Below are 16,346 nucleotides of genomic sequence, written 5' to 3' on the forward strand. Positions count from 1 at the left end.
CTTCCAAGGTGGCCCAAAAAAATGTAAACCAACAGCTCTCAGTCTTTATGAGGCAAGAAAAATTCTCCACAAGTTGCCATTGGGCTTTTGTCCATTTGGCAGGCCATGGATAGAGGAGATACTACAGCACTGTTGCTGCTGGATCTCAGCTCAGCCTTTGACACGGTGTCCCACAACCTTCTACTTGAACGGCTGTGGAACGATGGAATTGGTGACAAGGCTCTGCTGTGGTTTGCCTCCTTTCTTCAGAACAGAACCTTTCAGGTAATGTAATTTTATTTTGTAAAGTGCACAATTACCCGAATATATCTTAGCGCTTGCATTCATCCCCAATAGACCATCAAAGACTAAGCAAGTCAAGTCAAGTCAAGTCAAGTCAAAAAATGTATATAGCGCACTACATACCCATAGGGTCTCAAGGCGCTTGAGGAAAGGGGAAAATTACTTGTCGAATATCCAAGTTTTAAGTTGCTTTCTGAATGCTAGGTGGTTCTGAGTAAGCCGAAGGTGAGTGGGGAGAGAGTTCCAGGTTTTGGCTGCCAGGTAGGAGAAGGATCTACCTCCCATGGTGGCTTTGTTGATGCGGGGAACAGTGGCCAGGGCTTGGTTGGAGGAACGTAGTTGACGGGAGGGGGTGTAGAAAGACATTCGTGTGTTGAGGCATTCGGGTCCAAGATCGTAAAGTGCTTTGTGTGCGTGGGTTAGTAGGCGGAAGGTAATTCTCTTATTCACAGGGAGCCAGTGGAGGTTTTTCAGGTGACCAGAGATGTGTTCTTTACGTGGGATATCAAGTATGAGCCTGGCTGAGGCGTTCTGGATGCGTTGGAGTTTTTTCTGGAGTTTTGCGGTGGAACTGGCGTATAGGGTGTTTCCGTAGTCCAGGCGACTCGTAACAAGTGCGTGAGTGACTGTTTTTCTAGTTTCGGTGGGGATCCAGCGAAAAGTTTTTTTGAGCATGCGAAGAATGTTGAAGCAGGATGAAGAGACAGCGTTGACTTGTCTGGTCATAGAGAGTGAGGAGTCCAGGATGACGCCCAAGTTCCGTGTGTGGTCCGTCGGGATGGGTGCTTTTCCAAGGGCCTCTGGCCACCAGGAGTCATCCCAGGCGGAGGGGGAGGTTCCTAAGATAAGGACTTCTGTTTTGTCTGAGTTCAGTTTCAGACGGCTGTGCTTCATCCACTCGGCTACTTCTTTCATTCCTTCGTGTAAGTTGTTTTTGGCGGTGTTAGGGTCTTTGGTGAGTGAGAGGATCAGTTGGGTGTCATCAGCGTAGGAGATGATGTTGAGATTGTGTTGGCGAACGATGGCTGCGAGGGGGCTCATGTATACGTTGAAGAGGGTGGGGCTGAGTGATGATCCTTGCGGCACGCCGCAGATGACTTCAGAGGCCTCTGATTTGAAAGGAGGGAGCCTGACTCTCTGAGTTCTACCGGTGAGGAAGGAGGTGATCCAATCCAGTGCTTTTCCTTGGATTCCGATGTTACTGAGGCGCTGTAATAGGGTGCTATGGCAGACTGTGTCGAATGCTGCGGAGAGGTCAAGGAGGATGAGGGCGACTGTTTCTCCATTGTCCAGTAGGGTTCGGATGTCGGCTGTTGCTGCGATGAGTGCGGTCTCAGTGCTGTTTTTGGCTCGGAATCCGGATTGTGAGGGGTCGAGGGATTTGTTGCTTTCGAGAAAGGCGGCAAGCTGGTTGTTGACAGCTTTCTCGATGACTTTGGCCAGGAAAGGAAGGAGCGAGATGGGGCGGTAGTTTTTGAGTTCGGTAGGGTCAGCTGTGGGTTTTTTCAGAAGGGCGCTGAGTTCTGCGTGTTTCCAGCTTTCCGGAAAGGTGGCGGAGTTGAGGGAGCAGTTGATGACGTCTCGGAGGTGTGGTGCTATGATGGAGTCTGCTTTGTTGAAGATGTGGTGAGGGCATGGGTCAGTTGGGGATCCTGAGTGGATGGAGTTCATCAGACGGATGGTGTCCTCAGTGGAGATTGGGTTCCAGATGTTAAGGATGTTCAAGGGGGGAGAAGGTCCTGCAGAAGAATGGGTGGGTAGGTCTTCGGGTCGGTTGTCGAAGCTGTTGTGGATGTCTGCAATTTTGTTGTGGAAGAAGGAGGCTAGGGAGTGGCAGAGGGCTTGAGAGGGGGTGATGTTGTTGGAGTTTGCTGATGGGTTGGTAAATTCTTTGACGATGTTGAATAACTCCTTGCTATTGTGGGCGTTGTTATCTAGACGATCTTTGAAGGCGGCTTTCTTGGCGGACCGGATTAGTTGGTGGTGTATGCGGGTGGTGTTTTTGAAGGCGTCTCTGGTGTTGGAGTTTGGGTCTTTTTTCCATGCTTTCTCGAGGGAGCGGCAGAGTTTCTTGGATTTCTTAAGATCATCGTTGAACCAGGAGGCCTTCTTGCTGTTTAGTTTGTTTTGATGTTTTTTCAACGGTGCTAGGATGTTGGCGCTTTTGGATAGCCATTGGGTGAGGTTAATGGCAGCTTGGTCGGGGTTAGAGGAGTGGACAGGAGGGGTTTGGAGGAGCGATGAAGAGATCTGGTCGATGGTGATTTTGTTCCAATTTCTACGTAGGGTGGGTTGAGGGTGGTGGTGAATTGTGGGCTTATTGAAGAAAAAGTGAACGCAGCTGTGGTCCGTCCAGTGAAGAGCTGTGGTGTGGCTGAAAGAGCCGTAGTTGCTGGAGGTGAAGATGGGGTCGAGTGTGTGACCTGCAATGTAGGTGGAGGACGTGACAAGTTGTTTAAGTCCAAGGTTTGCGAGGTTGTCCAGAAGGGTGGTGGTGCTGTTGTCATTGCTCTTTTCCAGGTGAAAGTTGAGGTCTCCCAATAAGATGTAGTCCTCGGAGGGGAGGGCGTGTGTGGTGATGAAGTCAGCGATATCGTCATTGAATTGCGCCCGGGGGCCCGGGGGCCGGTAGAGAAGGGTGCCTCTGAGTGTGGTTTTGGGGTCGGTGTGGATCTGGAAGTGAAGGTGCTCGGCGCTGGCAAGGTTGTCATCTGAGCTGGTTGTGATGTGAATGGAATTCTTGTGGACGATGGCGATGCCACCTCCTGTATGCTTGACGCGGTCCTTGCGGGTAATCTTGTATCCTTCAGGGATGGCAATGGTGATGTCTGGGGCTGATGAGGCATTCATCCATGTTTCTGTTAGGAGGGCGACGTCTGGTGAGGTGGTCAATGAGATTCAATCAAGGAATTTGTAGAGCGCGCTACTCACCCGTTAGGGTCTCAAGGCGCTGGGGGGGGGTCGCAACTGCTCGAACAGCCAGGTCTTGAGTTGTTTCTTGAAGGCAAGATGGTCCTGGGTCAGCCAGAGGTGGGTGGGGAGTGAGTTCCATGTCTTGGCTGCCAGATAGGAGAAGGATCTTCCTCCGGCGGTGGCTTTGCGAATACGTGGGACGGTGGCGAGGACGAGGCTGGCGGAGCGGAGTTGGCGGGTCGGTGTGTAGAATGCGAGGCGGTTGTTGAGGTACATGGGGCCTGCGTCGTGGAGAGCCTTGTGTGTGTGGGTGAGGAGTCGGAATGGGATTCTCTTGCTGATGGGGAGCCAGTGCAGGTCCTTCAGATGGGCAGAGATGTGGCTGTGGTGGGGGATGTCCAGGATGAGTCTTACCGAGGCGTTCTGTATGCATTGTAGTCTTTTCTGGAGCTTGGCTGTGGTTCCGGCATAGAGGGTGTTTCCGTAGTCTAGGTGGATGGTGACAAGGGCCTGGGTGACCGTCTTCCTGGTTGCAGTGGGGATCCATCGGAAGATTTTTCGTAGCATGCGTAGGGTGTTGAAGCAGGATGAGGAGACAGCGTTGACCTGCTTGGTCATCGTGAGGGATGAGTCCAGGATGAAGCCCAGGTTGCGTGCGTTGTCAGTGGGTTTGGGGGCGGTGCCCAGGTCAGGTGGCCACCAGGAGTTGTTCCAGGCAGAGGGGGATGGTCCCAGGATGAGGACTTCCGTCTTGTCTGAGTTCAGTTTCAGACGGCTGAGCTTCATCCATTCCGCGACGTCCTTCATTCCCTTCTGTCGCTGAGGCGTTGTATCAGGGTGTGGTGGCATACCGTGTCGAAGGCTGCTGAGAGATCCAGGAGGATGAGTGCGGTGGTTTCCCCGTTGTCGAGCATAGACCTGATGTCGTCGGTAGCTGCGATGAGGGCGGTCTCGGTGCTGTGTTTTGCTCGGAAACCGGACTGCGACGGGTCGAGGGCTTCGCTTGTCTCGAGGAAGGCGGAGAGTTGTTTGTTGACCGTCTTCTCGATGACTTTGGCAGGAAAAGGGAGGAGCGAGATGGGTCGAAAGTTCTTGAGGTCCGTGGGGTCCGCAGTGGGTTTTTTCAGGAGGGCGGTGAGCTCAGTATGCTTCCAGCTCTTCTGGAAGGTGGTGGATGCGAAGGAGCTGTGGATGACGTCCCGGAGTTGGGGTGCAATGATGGAGTCGGCTTTGTTGAAGAGGTGGTGTGGGCATGGGTCGGTAGGGGAGCCGGATTTGATGGTGCTCATAGTGCGGGCGGTGTCTTCGGTGCTGACCGGGGTCCAGGTGCTCAGGGTGGAGGTTGGGTGCACTGGTTCGGTGGTTGGGTGGTTTGTCTGTGCGCTGAAGCTGTCGTGTATGTCGGCGATCTTGCTGTGTAAGAATAAGGCGAGTGAGTCGCAGAGGTCTTGCGAGGGTGTAATGTCGTTGTTGCAGGTGCTGGGGTTGGAGAGTTCTTTAACAATGTTGAAGAGTTCCCTGCTGTTGTGGGTGTTGTTGTCCAGACGTTGTTTGTAAGGAGTTCTCTTGGTGGTACGGATAAGTTGGTGGTGCTTGCGGGTGTAGCTCATGAGGGTTGTCATGTTCTCTGTCGTGTGGTCCTGGCGCCAGGTTCTCTCCAGGGAGCGGCATTGAGTTTATGAGGTCGTCCGTGAACCACAAGGCTTTCTTGCTGTGGGGTCTGTTGGGTGGTTTCTTTAGTGGTGCGAGTTCGTCGGCGCAGGTGGCGAGCCATTTTGTGAGGTTGCGGGCTGCTTCGTTGGGGTCCATCGTGGTGGGGGGAGGGTTCCGGCTAAGGGAGGTGGTGAGCTGGTCACCGGTGATCTTGCTCCAGCTTATGCGGGGGGCCTGTTGCGGGTGGTGGTGGGTCGAGGTTTTCCTGAAGGAGAAGTGGACGCAGTGTGGTCAGTGTGGTCTGTCCAGTGGAGTCCGGTGGAGTGGCTGAAGGATATGTGCTTGCTGGAGGAGAAGACGGGGTCAAGCGTGTGGCCGGCGTAGTGGGTGGGGGTGTTCACCCGTTGCTTGAGTCCGAGGTTGGCAAGGTTGTCCAGCAGGGTGGTGGTGTTGCTGTTGTTGTTGTTCTCCAGGTGGAAGTTGAGGTCCCCTAGGAGGATGTAGTCAGTGGAGGTGAGGGCGTGCGGGCTTACGAAGTCTGTGATGGCTTCGGTGAATTGAGTGTGTGGTCCCGGGGGTCTGTAGATTAGGGTGCCTCTGAGGGTAGTCCTGGGGTCGGTGTGTATCTGGAAGTGCAGGTGTTCGGCGGCTGTGAGGGTGTCTTCCGCGTTGGTCGTGATGTGGTCGCTCTGAGGTCTTTATAAGTAAGGAGCCGGGAGGGAGGAGCAGCTGAGTGGCGGGCGGCGAATGGGCTGGAGGGGGGTGGGTCGCAGGGAGGCAGCGGCGGGAAGAGGAGTATTGAGTTGGGCGGCTCAGTGGCGGCTGGGTCGTCCGGGCAGGAAGCAGCAGGGAGCGGCAATCAGCGAGGCAGGCTGGAAGGCAGCAGTGCGTGGGGGCGACCTAACCTGGTGGCAGGGTCAACGGTCGTGTGACTCAACAAAAAGCCAGGTTTTTAGCTGTTTCCGAAATTGCAGCAGATTTGATTGGGAGCGCAAAGTTAGAGGCAGAGAGTTCCAAAGTTTACTAGCGTAGAAGGAGAAACTCATGCCACCCCATCTTGCTTTGTTTATACTGGGGACAATTACCATTCAGGCTGAACTAGAGAGAACCCAGAGGAGACAATGGCAGGAGAAAGGGTTTTGAAAATATTATGGTTAAGTCCAGTGAAGAGCCTTATGGACCAGACATAATACTTTGAATTTGATCCAATTCCTACCTGGAAGCCATTGTAGACCCTGCAAAGCCTGAGAAATGGTAGCAAACCTAGGAATTTTCAAAAGCAGTCTGGCGGCTGCATTTTGCAGAGATTGAAGTTTGTTCATCAGATGCATATGGGTGCCCAGATACCAAGCATTGCAGTAGTCATTCCTTATGATAACTAGCATCCCAATAACTGTCTTTTGAAGTTCTAAAGGGATGAACGGAAAGATCTTCTTTAAAATCCTGAGCAGGAAAAAGCAAGTGCTCTGAAAAGCACTGTGGAAAGCAAAGTTTGGTGTAAAAAATGCCTCCCAATTTCTTGCTTTTTGAGCAGGAGAAGGAAGGGATCCAAGATCGGATGACCACCAAGAAGAGTTCCAGAAGGTGGGATGATTCCCAAAAAGCAAGACCTCAGTTTTATCTAAGTTTAGCTTTTTATTACCACTAATTAAGAGGCTTCGTGCTCCAGATTTTCGAGAAGCTTATGAGACCTTGCTTCAACTAAATAGTGAGGAAAGCATCTTTCTTGTTGACCTTTGTTAGATCTGGGAGTCTCTAGTTGGCAGAGGTAGGTACCAATTTCCAAATAGGGACCCTTGCTTCTAGTCAGGGCAAGGGGGATACACTCTTTAGATAATCCCTGCTCACCCCTTTGGTAGCTTGGCATGAGCAGACAGGCTTATCAAAGGCAATGTTTAAAGTATTTGTACCAACACTCACAGTACACAGTGAAAACACTCCACACCAGTTTAGAAAACTAAAGTATCTTTATCTAAACTACACAAGACCAAAATGACAAAAATCCAACATACACAGTTCAAGAATATGATTTTCAAAGAGTTCAAGGGTTTGCGTTAAAATAAACCACAGTTGCGTCACTTTTAGCCCAAAGTACCTGGAGATGCGACAAAAGTTCCAAGCGCCAACTGCAGCGGTGAAAAACAAGTGATGCGTCACTTCTGAGACCCTGGGGAGGCAATGCGACAACCCCCCTGCACGCAGTTGGCGTGTTGCGATGAATCCGGTCTGTATGAGTAGCGATGCAATACCTTGTGTGGATTCTGACGTGCAGGTTCTCCGTAGGATGCGTCTTGCACGGGCATGATGCGACGATCTTCGGGGTGGCGATGATCTTCGGTGCAGTGGCGATGTGCGGTGCAGCGTTGATCCTCTTCTGCTGCGGCCCCTCGATGTGCTTGCGCTGGACTCTGCAACGATGTTCGCAGCGACGTGATGCGGTTCGCAAGCAAGTGGTGCGATGGTTTCTCGCAGCGACGTCAGGCTCTGCGACGATACTCGCAGTGACAGGAATCTTTCCTCACCGGGGCGATGCGCTCCGCAAGCGAATGATGCATCGGTTTTTGCAGCTGCAACAGTACTGTGACGATCTTTGCGGCGACGGAAATCTTCGCGCACTGTCGACAATGTGCCCTGCAAGCAAGCGATGCATGCAAATTGTAGATTTTCTTCTTTTCTTCTTGTCCAGCTCCCCATACAGCAGGAAAAAACCTTCATAGGCCCCACAAATGTATCAAGCACTCTAAGCAGGTCATAACTCACACAGCAGAGTTCAGGGGGGAAGATGGGGGTGAAGTCCTTTTGTTCCTGGGCCTTCTTAACAGGAGGCCAGCTCTCCTCAGGCACTTGGAGATCTCTTCAAGCAAGGGTACACAGCAAGAGCAAAGTCCTTCCCCTCTTCTTGGCAGCAAAGCAGCTGCAGGTCAGCCTTACATCAGGTCAGACCTTCTTCTTCAGTCTTCCAGCTTTCTCCCTGGCAGAGGTTCCATCTTGATTCCAGGATGATCTAAAGTTCTGGGGTTTGGATATCCCTTTTTATACCCATTTTCCTTTATTCTCTGAAGGCAGAGAGGCCTTTGCCTAGTCCAAACCAGTTCTGGTCCGCCCTGGAGCACTCTGTTTACTTGTCTCCTCCTTTCCTTTGAGAGAGAGAGGCAGGGTCGTCAGCCGCCCAGAAGGAGGTGGAGCCAGCATTGTGGAAGGCAGGCACAGCCCTATTCAGGCCCAAGTGATATCCCCTCCCACCACTAAAGATGCAGATGGAGCTATTCAGCCCTGTGCTGACTCATCCAGCCTCTTGGAGCCATCCCAGCCCCTGCCACTCACAAACCAGACAGCCAATTCACAAACAGGCAAAGGCACACAAAAAGGTCAGACAAGAAAGCAGCCACTTTCTAAAAGTGCCGCTTTCAAACACAGGATTTAAAAACCATCCTTTCTAAAAGATGTGTTTTTAAATTGTGAGTGCAGGGATACCAGACTTCAATTTTCTATCTTGCTCCTATGGGAAGATATGCAGGTAAAGGTAAAGATTATAAACAGCATTCCCCATTAGAGCCTATGGGCAAGATAGCCTTTCAATAGGGAAATACGAAATTGGCTGTAATTCACTACCAGAGCATGCCACCCACACAAGTACAAGCTCTACCTTTCACATACACTGCACCCTGCCCGGGGGGGGGGGGGGGTACCTTGGGCCTTCCATAGGGGTGTCCAATGTGTACAGAAAGGGAAAGGTTAGGCTTGGCCAATGTGGACACTGGTCAGGTCAGCACGGCAGTTAGAAACTGCACACAGGCACTGCGGTGGCAGGCCTGAGACATCATTTTAGGGCTACTCATGTGGGTGGCACATTACGTGCTGCAGGCCCACTAGTAGCATTTGAATCACCAGCCCTGGCACACTCAGTGCACTTTACTAGGGCCCTACTGGTAAAACAAATATGCCAATCATGGATTACCAATCATAATAACAATTTATACAGAGAGCATATGCACTTTAGCACTGATCAGCAGTGGTAAAGTGCCCAGAGTCCTATTGCCAACAACCATAGGTCAGTAAAATCAAGGGAGGGAGAAGGTAAAAGTTTGGGGATAACCCTACAAAAAGGACCAGTTTCACTTTTTAAGTGCTCAGTCCCCAGTGGTTTAACATTTTTGTGATTGCATTGATTATATTATCCTAGTTTTGATATGCTCTGGGGCACAAATGTGTTTCTATGTAGGACCTCTGCACAGGTGTGCTAGAAAATGAGGCCACCCTACATTTGAAGCATAAAGGATCCAAGAATCACAGATTTAGCATACTGATTGGTTGCTATCAGTGAGGTAACACTTTAGGTTAGGTAGCAAGCAACTGCCGTTTCTTTTCTGAATTGTGAGTGGAAAAGAGAGACTGCTAACTGTGACGTTTAACGCCTTCCATGCTCATGGAGGCCCCGGCCGTCATGAGTCACGGTGGGCATGTGCGCGCGAAGGCCAGGGGCTGTCCGAACCTTGCCCAAGAATGGAATGTCCAGCACCGTGGCGGAATTCGCACTGCAGCCAAGGTGTTAAAGTCATTAGCAGAAGATGGAGACTACCAATCTTTCCATGAAGCGTTTTGCTGGAGACAAGCATCTGACTTGATCTTATGTGGTGGACTAGGACACTGGTATGGAGCAGTGGGAGAGGGGTCACCGTTGGTTGAGTACACACAATTCACTGTAGCTTATAAGTACTCCTCTGTTTAATTAAAATAAGTACATTAACTTTTCTTTAGATGCACATTGATAAACTTAGGAAATAATGTGAAACTACTGAAATGAGTGGAAAAAACACTTCAAGTGAGTGCAAATATATAAAAAACTACGAAAAGACAGCAAAGTCAACTGAAAACATAGTCATGTGGCCTATCCAAGCGTAACCCACCTTGTGAGCTTTATGAGATGTTATACTGTGTCAGCCTCAGTCATGCGTATAGTAGTGTTGTACTGGCCCATTGTAGTTATGCATAGCTGAGTAGTTGAGGAGGATTTGACTCTCTGGAAAGGGTGCATTAAGCAAGGATATAGGTATAACTTGCTGTGGTCTATTGAATGGATGAATATTTTAAACTGCAGAGAAGTTTAAAAGTTTAGCATCTTGCGGTCTGCGATATGACTGGAGACCAAGCAAAAGCCAACTTCAAAGTAAAGTAATTTGTACATTTCAGTGATTTGTTCTTCAAACTCTTACTTTTTCCACCAATTGTCCGGCACTCTAATGTGGCCCATAAATAAAAAAAACCACAAAGTCCAACTTAACAGATGCAGGTAGAACTCAGTAATATGCTTTATTTTTCAACAAAATGGTGAAAATACCAAGAGAGTAGTTAATATACAGGGAATGAAGGAGTAATGGAAATGGCCTAAATATTGAGCGTTCCTGTCTCCTTAATATCTGGTGAGCTATAAGTAGGGTGATGAAAGGGCTTCTGTCGGCTTGTTTAGCTGGTTGGCCTCAACTGTCTTTTCAAAATAAGAGTCACACTAATCTTGATTTGGCTCTCTGTACTGTTTAATAAAATGAAGTACACTATGTAGAGAGTCCAGGGAATCCCCAATGGGTATACAGAGATATAAGTAGATAATATTAACTCTCTTTTTGTGGTAGTGCAGGCGAGCAGTTAGGCTTATCAGAGAGTAGTGCTAAGCATTTGTTGTATTTAAAGAAGCAATAAATTAGACACACACTCAAGAATAAATCCAAGACCAATTTGTAAAAAAAGTGTATCGATTTTTATATAATTTGAAGGACCAAGAACAAAGTTCTAAGGTAAGTACTTTCGGAGATATGATTTTGCAAAGTTCAATAAATATAACACTTTTATAAATTAACCTTGTATTTATGTTTTAAAAACTAAAACAAAAATAAAAGGCATTGTCATTTACAATATCAATAGCTCAAACTCATGTAAATGCGAGACCTATTGCATTGCAAATGCTTGTACTAGTTTCCTACTAACCTGTGTGTTTATTTTAATGTATTTCCCTGCTTAATGTGTTTTTCTGAATTGTACCCATCCCATCCACCCCGTCCTAGCTATGGCTGAGGCAGGCAGTGCGGCGCATCACGCAACGCCTGTGGTTGACGGGGCGCATTGAGGTGATGCCCCGCCATATTGTTATCAAGGTGAGGTGGCGGCGCTGGTTTTTTAGATGTAGCTCTTCACCCCCACATGCTGGTAGGAAGTGGCAGGCTCGGCCAGGACTAAGAGCTAGTAGAGCGTCGGCTGAGGTTGGGAGAGGGTCTGCGCTGCATGTCTTACTGGGGTCTCCCACACCGAGCAGCAGGTGACAAACAACTGTGCCGACATCATCCAGCATGAGCCAGACGTTCTGGACAAGCTATGAGTAGAAGTGGTGGGCTAGACAAGTCATATTTTCTTATAATTTAAAAAATATATATATTTATTACTTTTCAGATAGCATTACACCACAGGTAAGTTTATATATAATGAATGTGCAGAGCACAAATTATACATCCCTTAGAGCACAACTTATAGTTACTTGAGCTAACTATAACTATAAGTGGTAATTTTCTGTGGATTCTAGAGTTTGAAACATTACATTGTTACTGAACATGTCACCTAACTATAAAGTTACTTTAACCATTGTTTTTTCATTGAATATCTAGGGCTTTTTTAACAAAAAGTAATATTTTATTACCATACGTAAAGCCAACCCCCCCTGCCGTGCACAGCCTTTGGTCAATCCGTGACAGGCAGCCAACCCCACGCTGTGCACCGCCTTTCATCATGCAAGGCAGCCAGCCAGGCCCTGCGTCCAACTTCCCACTGGCAGCCAACACCAGGCTGTGCATGGACTTTGGTCGTGTGTGGCACTGGGTTGGCCACAGGCAGCCAACCTCACGCTGTGCATGGCTTTTGGTCATGCGTGGTGCAGGGCTGGCTGGAGGTCCTGGCTTGCAGCAAGGCCCTGTAGCCAGCTCCTGCGTCCAACTCCCCAGAGGCTTCCACTTGGAGGCAGCTAACCTCACGGGGCACACAGCCTTGGTGGTACGAGGTGTGTGGTTGGCTAAAGGGCCTGATTTACAGCTTTGCCCTTCAGCTTACCACCAGTAGGCAGCCCACCCCACACCGCCTTTCATTGTGCGTGACGTGGGGTTGGCTGCAGGACCTGGCTTTTCAAGGCCCAGTAGACTGCGGGGCAACTTTTGAGTGTCGGTTCCTGGAATCCTGGTGTCCTCTGGCCACTAACCAAGTAAGAAAAAAGATCTGCTTGGTTGCACATTATGCACTATTTCGCACATGTTGGCACACTAGAACTATCGAAAATGCACTTGTACAGATTGATTGTATATGACTGATTATTCTTCTCCAGATTTTATGTATTTATATGAGACTAAAGGTCTGCATGGTTGCATGTAATGCACTATTTCGCACATGCTGGCACACTAGAACTATCCAAAATGGACTTGTACACATTGATTGAATATGACTGATTATTCTTCTCCAGATTTTATGTATTTATATGCCTAGATTTGTATTTTTTATGAAGCTTATGGTTTTTACTAAGTAATAAATGATTACTTACTCCAACTACTACTAGTACGAATACTGGCTATATGAAATCTGTGCTACACTATTTGTTAAAAAACTATAAGGTAGGGGGCATGTGCTGAACATAGAATTGCCAATTTTCCTCACTATCAGTTCAGCTTAAAATAAAATCTGACTTATATTGGTTACCTTTCACTGCATATCTCTCTTCTCACTCACCTTTACCTTAAATATCCCTTTTTCTTTCCTATCTTCTCTATATCCTTCTTTTCCTTTTCTTTTTCTTCCTTTTTTATTTTTTCTCTCCTTTTTTTCTTTTTCTTTTACTATCTCTCTTTCTTTCATTTCTCTCCTTTTTTCTTTTTTCTATAAAAAATTAAATATATTTAAATTATGTAGCTAAATATTTATTACATTTCTTAAATTAGAAGTAATTCTATAATTATATCATTTTAATTATTATTAATATGTTTCTAATATTTACCATTATTGTAGTTTTCTTTTCTTTTAAATCTTCAATAAAAATGGCTTAACAAAAGAAAAATCACTATGACACATTTTCTGTTGAGTTCAATGACAAAGATGCTTCTGTATAACGTGATGAGACTAAGGCCTATAAACTGTAGAGTCCTATGGACTAAGAGACAGAAGCGTCTGAATCACGTAATTAGACTATGACGTGTCACTGTGAAGGCCTATCGCCTAAGTCGTGTCTAAATCATATGATGACACCATGACGTATACACTGTTGAGTACTATGGCAATTTCAAGGAAGTCTCGGAGTTCTGTGACATACAACATGACGTACACACTAATGAGTCATATGGGGATAATGGGCACAATTCTAACCCTCGTGGCATCAATATATACACTAAGTCATAAGGTGATGCTGATGATGCCTTTGACTTCTGTGAGTTATCTATGATTAGGGCTCCAGGTTTTATGGTATTTTTTTTTTTTTTTACATTTCCGTCTGTATTTATCCAAATTTATTTTTACTCATCTTATTGGTATTTATCCATATTTCTTTTGTGTTTTGCGAATATATGGAGTCATAAAATGGTACATTTCCACATTTATTTAACTGATAACAATACACTCATACTTTGCTGCTTGTCGGTTTTTAGCAAATGAAGCAGCCAAATATAATAAACCACTACACCTTCAGGTAAATTTGAGCATTATAATACAAATACAAATATATATTATTATGCCTGCATTTAGGGAAATGTCAACCTATTTTTAACTTCCCATGCTGCCTACCTGCTCAGCTGTTGACCTAGAAATCACCAAAACAGCATGGAGAATCACCCACAATTAGCACACTTTTCTGAATTTTTCCACTTTTTAAAATAAATACAGACAGTAAGCACTTTGTTTGCTGTCTGTAATTATCTGTAAAAATCCATAAGAACTGGAAACCGGGAGCCTTATCTATGATGTATGTTTGTGTTGAATCATATGACGTTGCCAATGATGCATCTAAACTGTGTGGTGACTATGACATCCATGCTATTGAATGCCATGGTGACCACGAAAACACATTTCAGTCTTGTGACATGACTACCACATTCTCACTGTACCATATTTTGGACGGGGTGGTAAGTAACAAGCAACAGGTAAAAATATTGCATCATAGTGTCCTGAAATGAGAATACAGAATCAATATTTCGACTAACTAATGTGGTCCGGAATCACATTGAAGTGTCTATAGTTTTTGAGGCAGTTGTGTATCCTTAGGTTGCCAATGGAACTCTGATTAGGAACCGGTGTGGTTTACCCTTGCTGTAGAGATGGTGTCACCTTACTCTAAATACATAAATACTCACTAAGAGTTTCTGGCCAATCACCATGAACTATTTGTTGGTCATTGGATCTTCATCACATAATTGGGGTTTTCTGATGTATGGGGGATAAAAATGTTTTTCTCATTTAGTTCACTGGTCACCCTGTGGGGCTAAGATGATTCTCATATTTTCAATTGCATGTGATATGATGTATCTTCATAGTAAGTCCTTGCAACCCTTACACTATATGCCATGAATTGAAGAGTATTGCTGTGTTATACCCTAAAGAAGGTGCTACAAATGTTGGCTGATCCACTGAAACCTAGCTTACTTTGAGTTAAATGGATGTGGGCCTAGAAGTACGCAGGACGATGTGTCACAGACCACTTAGTGACTAGAATCCTGAACAGAACATGAACTTGCTTTCATAGGTATGAGAAGATATCAGTGGCAGAAGAAGGCTTCTGTTGCTTTTATACGGAGTTGAAATTTTTTACATAATTGACAATAAATCTTTAGCTAGCACATTTGTTTGAATGTTTGAATTTGTAAAATGGAATGCACAATCTTGGGAGGTTCATTGCTCAGAACATTTCTGGATTGACTATTTCTTTGCTATGAGTCTGTAGACACCTCCACACCTTTCCCTTTTCTTTAATTAAAAAGTTGTGAGTACACTTATTTGAAAAGCCAATGCCTGTACATTTTGGGCCTCTTCCAAGTACGATGACTACATTTTACAAATGTTGACAACTCTTCAAATATTAAATTATCTCAGAACATGATTCGGCGACATCATTAATTTTTTATTAGAATACTTCTCTTACCTGCAGGTACCTGTAGAGCCCAGTTAGAGTCGCGATAGCCATCGTAGAAACTGGTGACAAATCGCCAATAACAGCAGCCATAACATTTTTCGATTCACATCTGTAATTAGGAACCAGTGCATCGTTCCCTGTTAATAAAACCCATGTGTTCTTTATCGATTCTCCCTCTAAGGCTATTGATCGAGAGACCCTGTATCCCAGCGTAATGTTGGGTAAAAGTTTAGGGTTTTTGTTGATCTCCTCAATGGCATATATGAAAGCAAAATAATGTCGAAAATAATGGACAGAGTATCTGCAACAAAAAGGAAATAAGTGTGAGGTGTGTCATCATGCCATAAAATAGCTTCCAGGAGCTTCCTGCTCCACTGAGATCCTACAGGTATACGTTACAACAATAAATAGTCATAAATAGTGATCCATCTGACCCCTGTCAGTGCTGCAACGTGTATGAATAAGGAAGACTACTATTAGACTTCCATCAAGTGAGCGCACCTGGGTATCCAACCATGGAAGAAGGTCCTGGGGAATGAGAGGAAAGAAGGGTGGTCACTAATTTGTACCCTCCTTGGCTAGACAGCAAAAACTATGAGTGAAAATTTACCAAATTACAAAGAGACTCACACCATGGAAATACCATGGTATGAAGTCCCTCAATGTTTCATGGTATGTCTCCCAGTATGTGATGGACTAAGGAATTATTCAAATATTGATAGCTGTAGCCTCACAAACACCCACTAAATCTCATGCTTCATCAACACACACACCCTGGGTGTCATGCCTCATTATTGGCCACACCTCATTCTGTACCCTTTCTAGTCTGAGTGTCTCTCAGCATGCCTCATCTGAACAAATCAGAGAGGCAACCATTGATGATTCTGAGATATATGGCTTCTTCATCACTTAATCAATATTGCTAATATAGGCTTCAGGAAGCATTCATAAACAGAAATATAAATCTTCAATATCAAGAACAAAATAGAGCTGGCTGGGGTTCACAGCATGAATCTGATAGACTCCAGAGCCTTGGAAGAACTGCCTGCAAAGGTAAGAGGAGTAATTAATAACAATATTAATTCTGGACATTTGTGTTTTGATGGATAGAAAATTATGGCCTAAGAATAAAAAAAGATACACCTTCAACCTTTGACATCATATAGTATAAACGATACAGCATATCTCTCAAATCAGAGGGAGTCACCTTCCTTGGACTCATTCTCACTTTCAAAACAAGATAAATGTCATTCAGAGACTTAATACACCTTCAACCTTTAACATCATATAGTATAAACGATACAGCATATCTCTCAAATCAGAGGGTGTCACCTTCCTTGGACTCATTCTCACT

At 46.0% G+C, this 16,346-nt stretch overlaps 1 protein-coding gene across 1 annotated transcript in view; it reads right to left on the reverse strand.

Moving 5' to 3' along the window:
• The window catches only part of LOC147738150 (vomeronasal type-2 receptor 26-like), a 341,084-nt gene extending 325,795 nt beyond the window's left edge, over nucleotides 1–15,289 (reverse strand). The window contains exon 1 of the mRNA XM_086935886.1: nucleotides 15,002–15,289. Within this exon, the coding sequence (XP_086792012.1) occupies nucleotides 15,002–15,082 (81 nt within the window). The 5' untranslated portion in view covers nucleotides 15,083–15,289. The remainder of the gene's footprint in view (nucleotides 1–15,001) is intronic.
• Nucleotides 15,290–16,346: the final 1,057 nt, after the last annotated feature.

Source organism: Lissotriton vulgaris, chromosome 1_1 (assembly GCF_964263255.1).
Source record: "Lissotriton vulgaris chromosome 1_1, aLisVul1.2, whole genome shotgun sequence".
NCBI classification, from domain to species: domain Eukaryota; kingdom Metazoa; phylum Chordata; class Amphibia; order Caudata; family Salamandridae; genus Lissotriton; species Lissotriton vulgaris.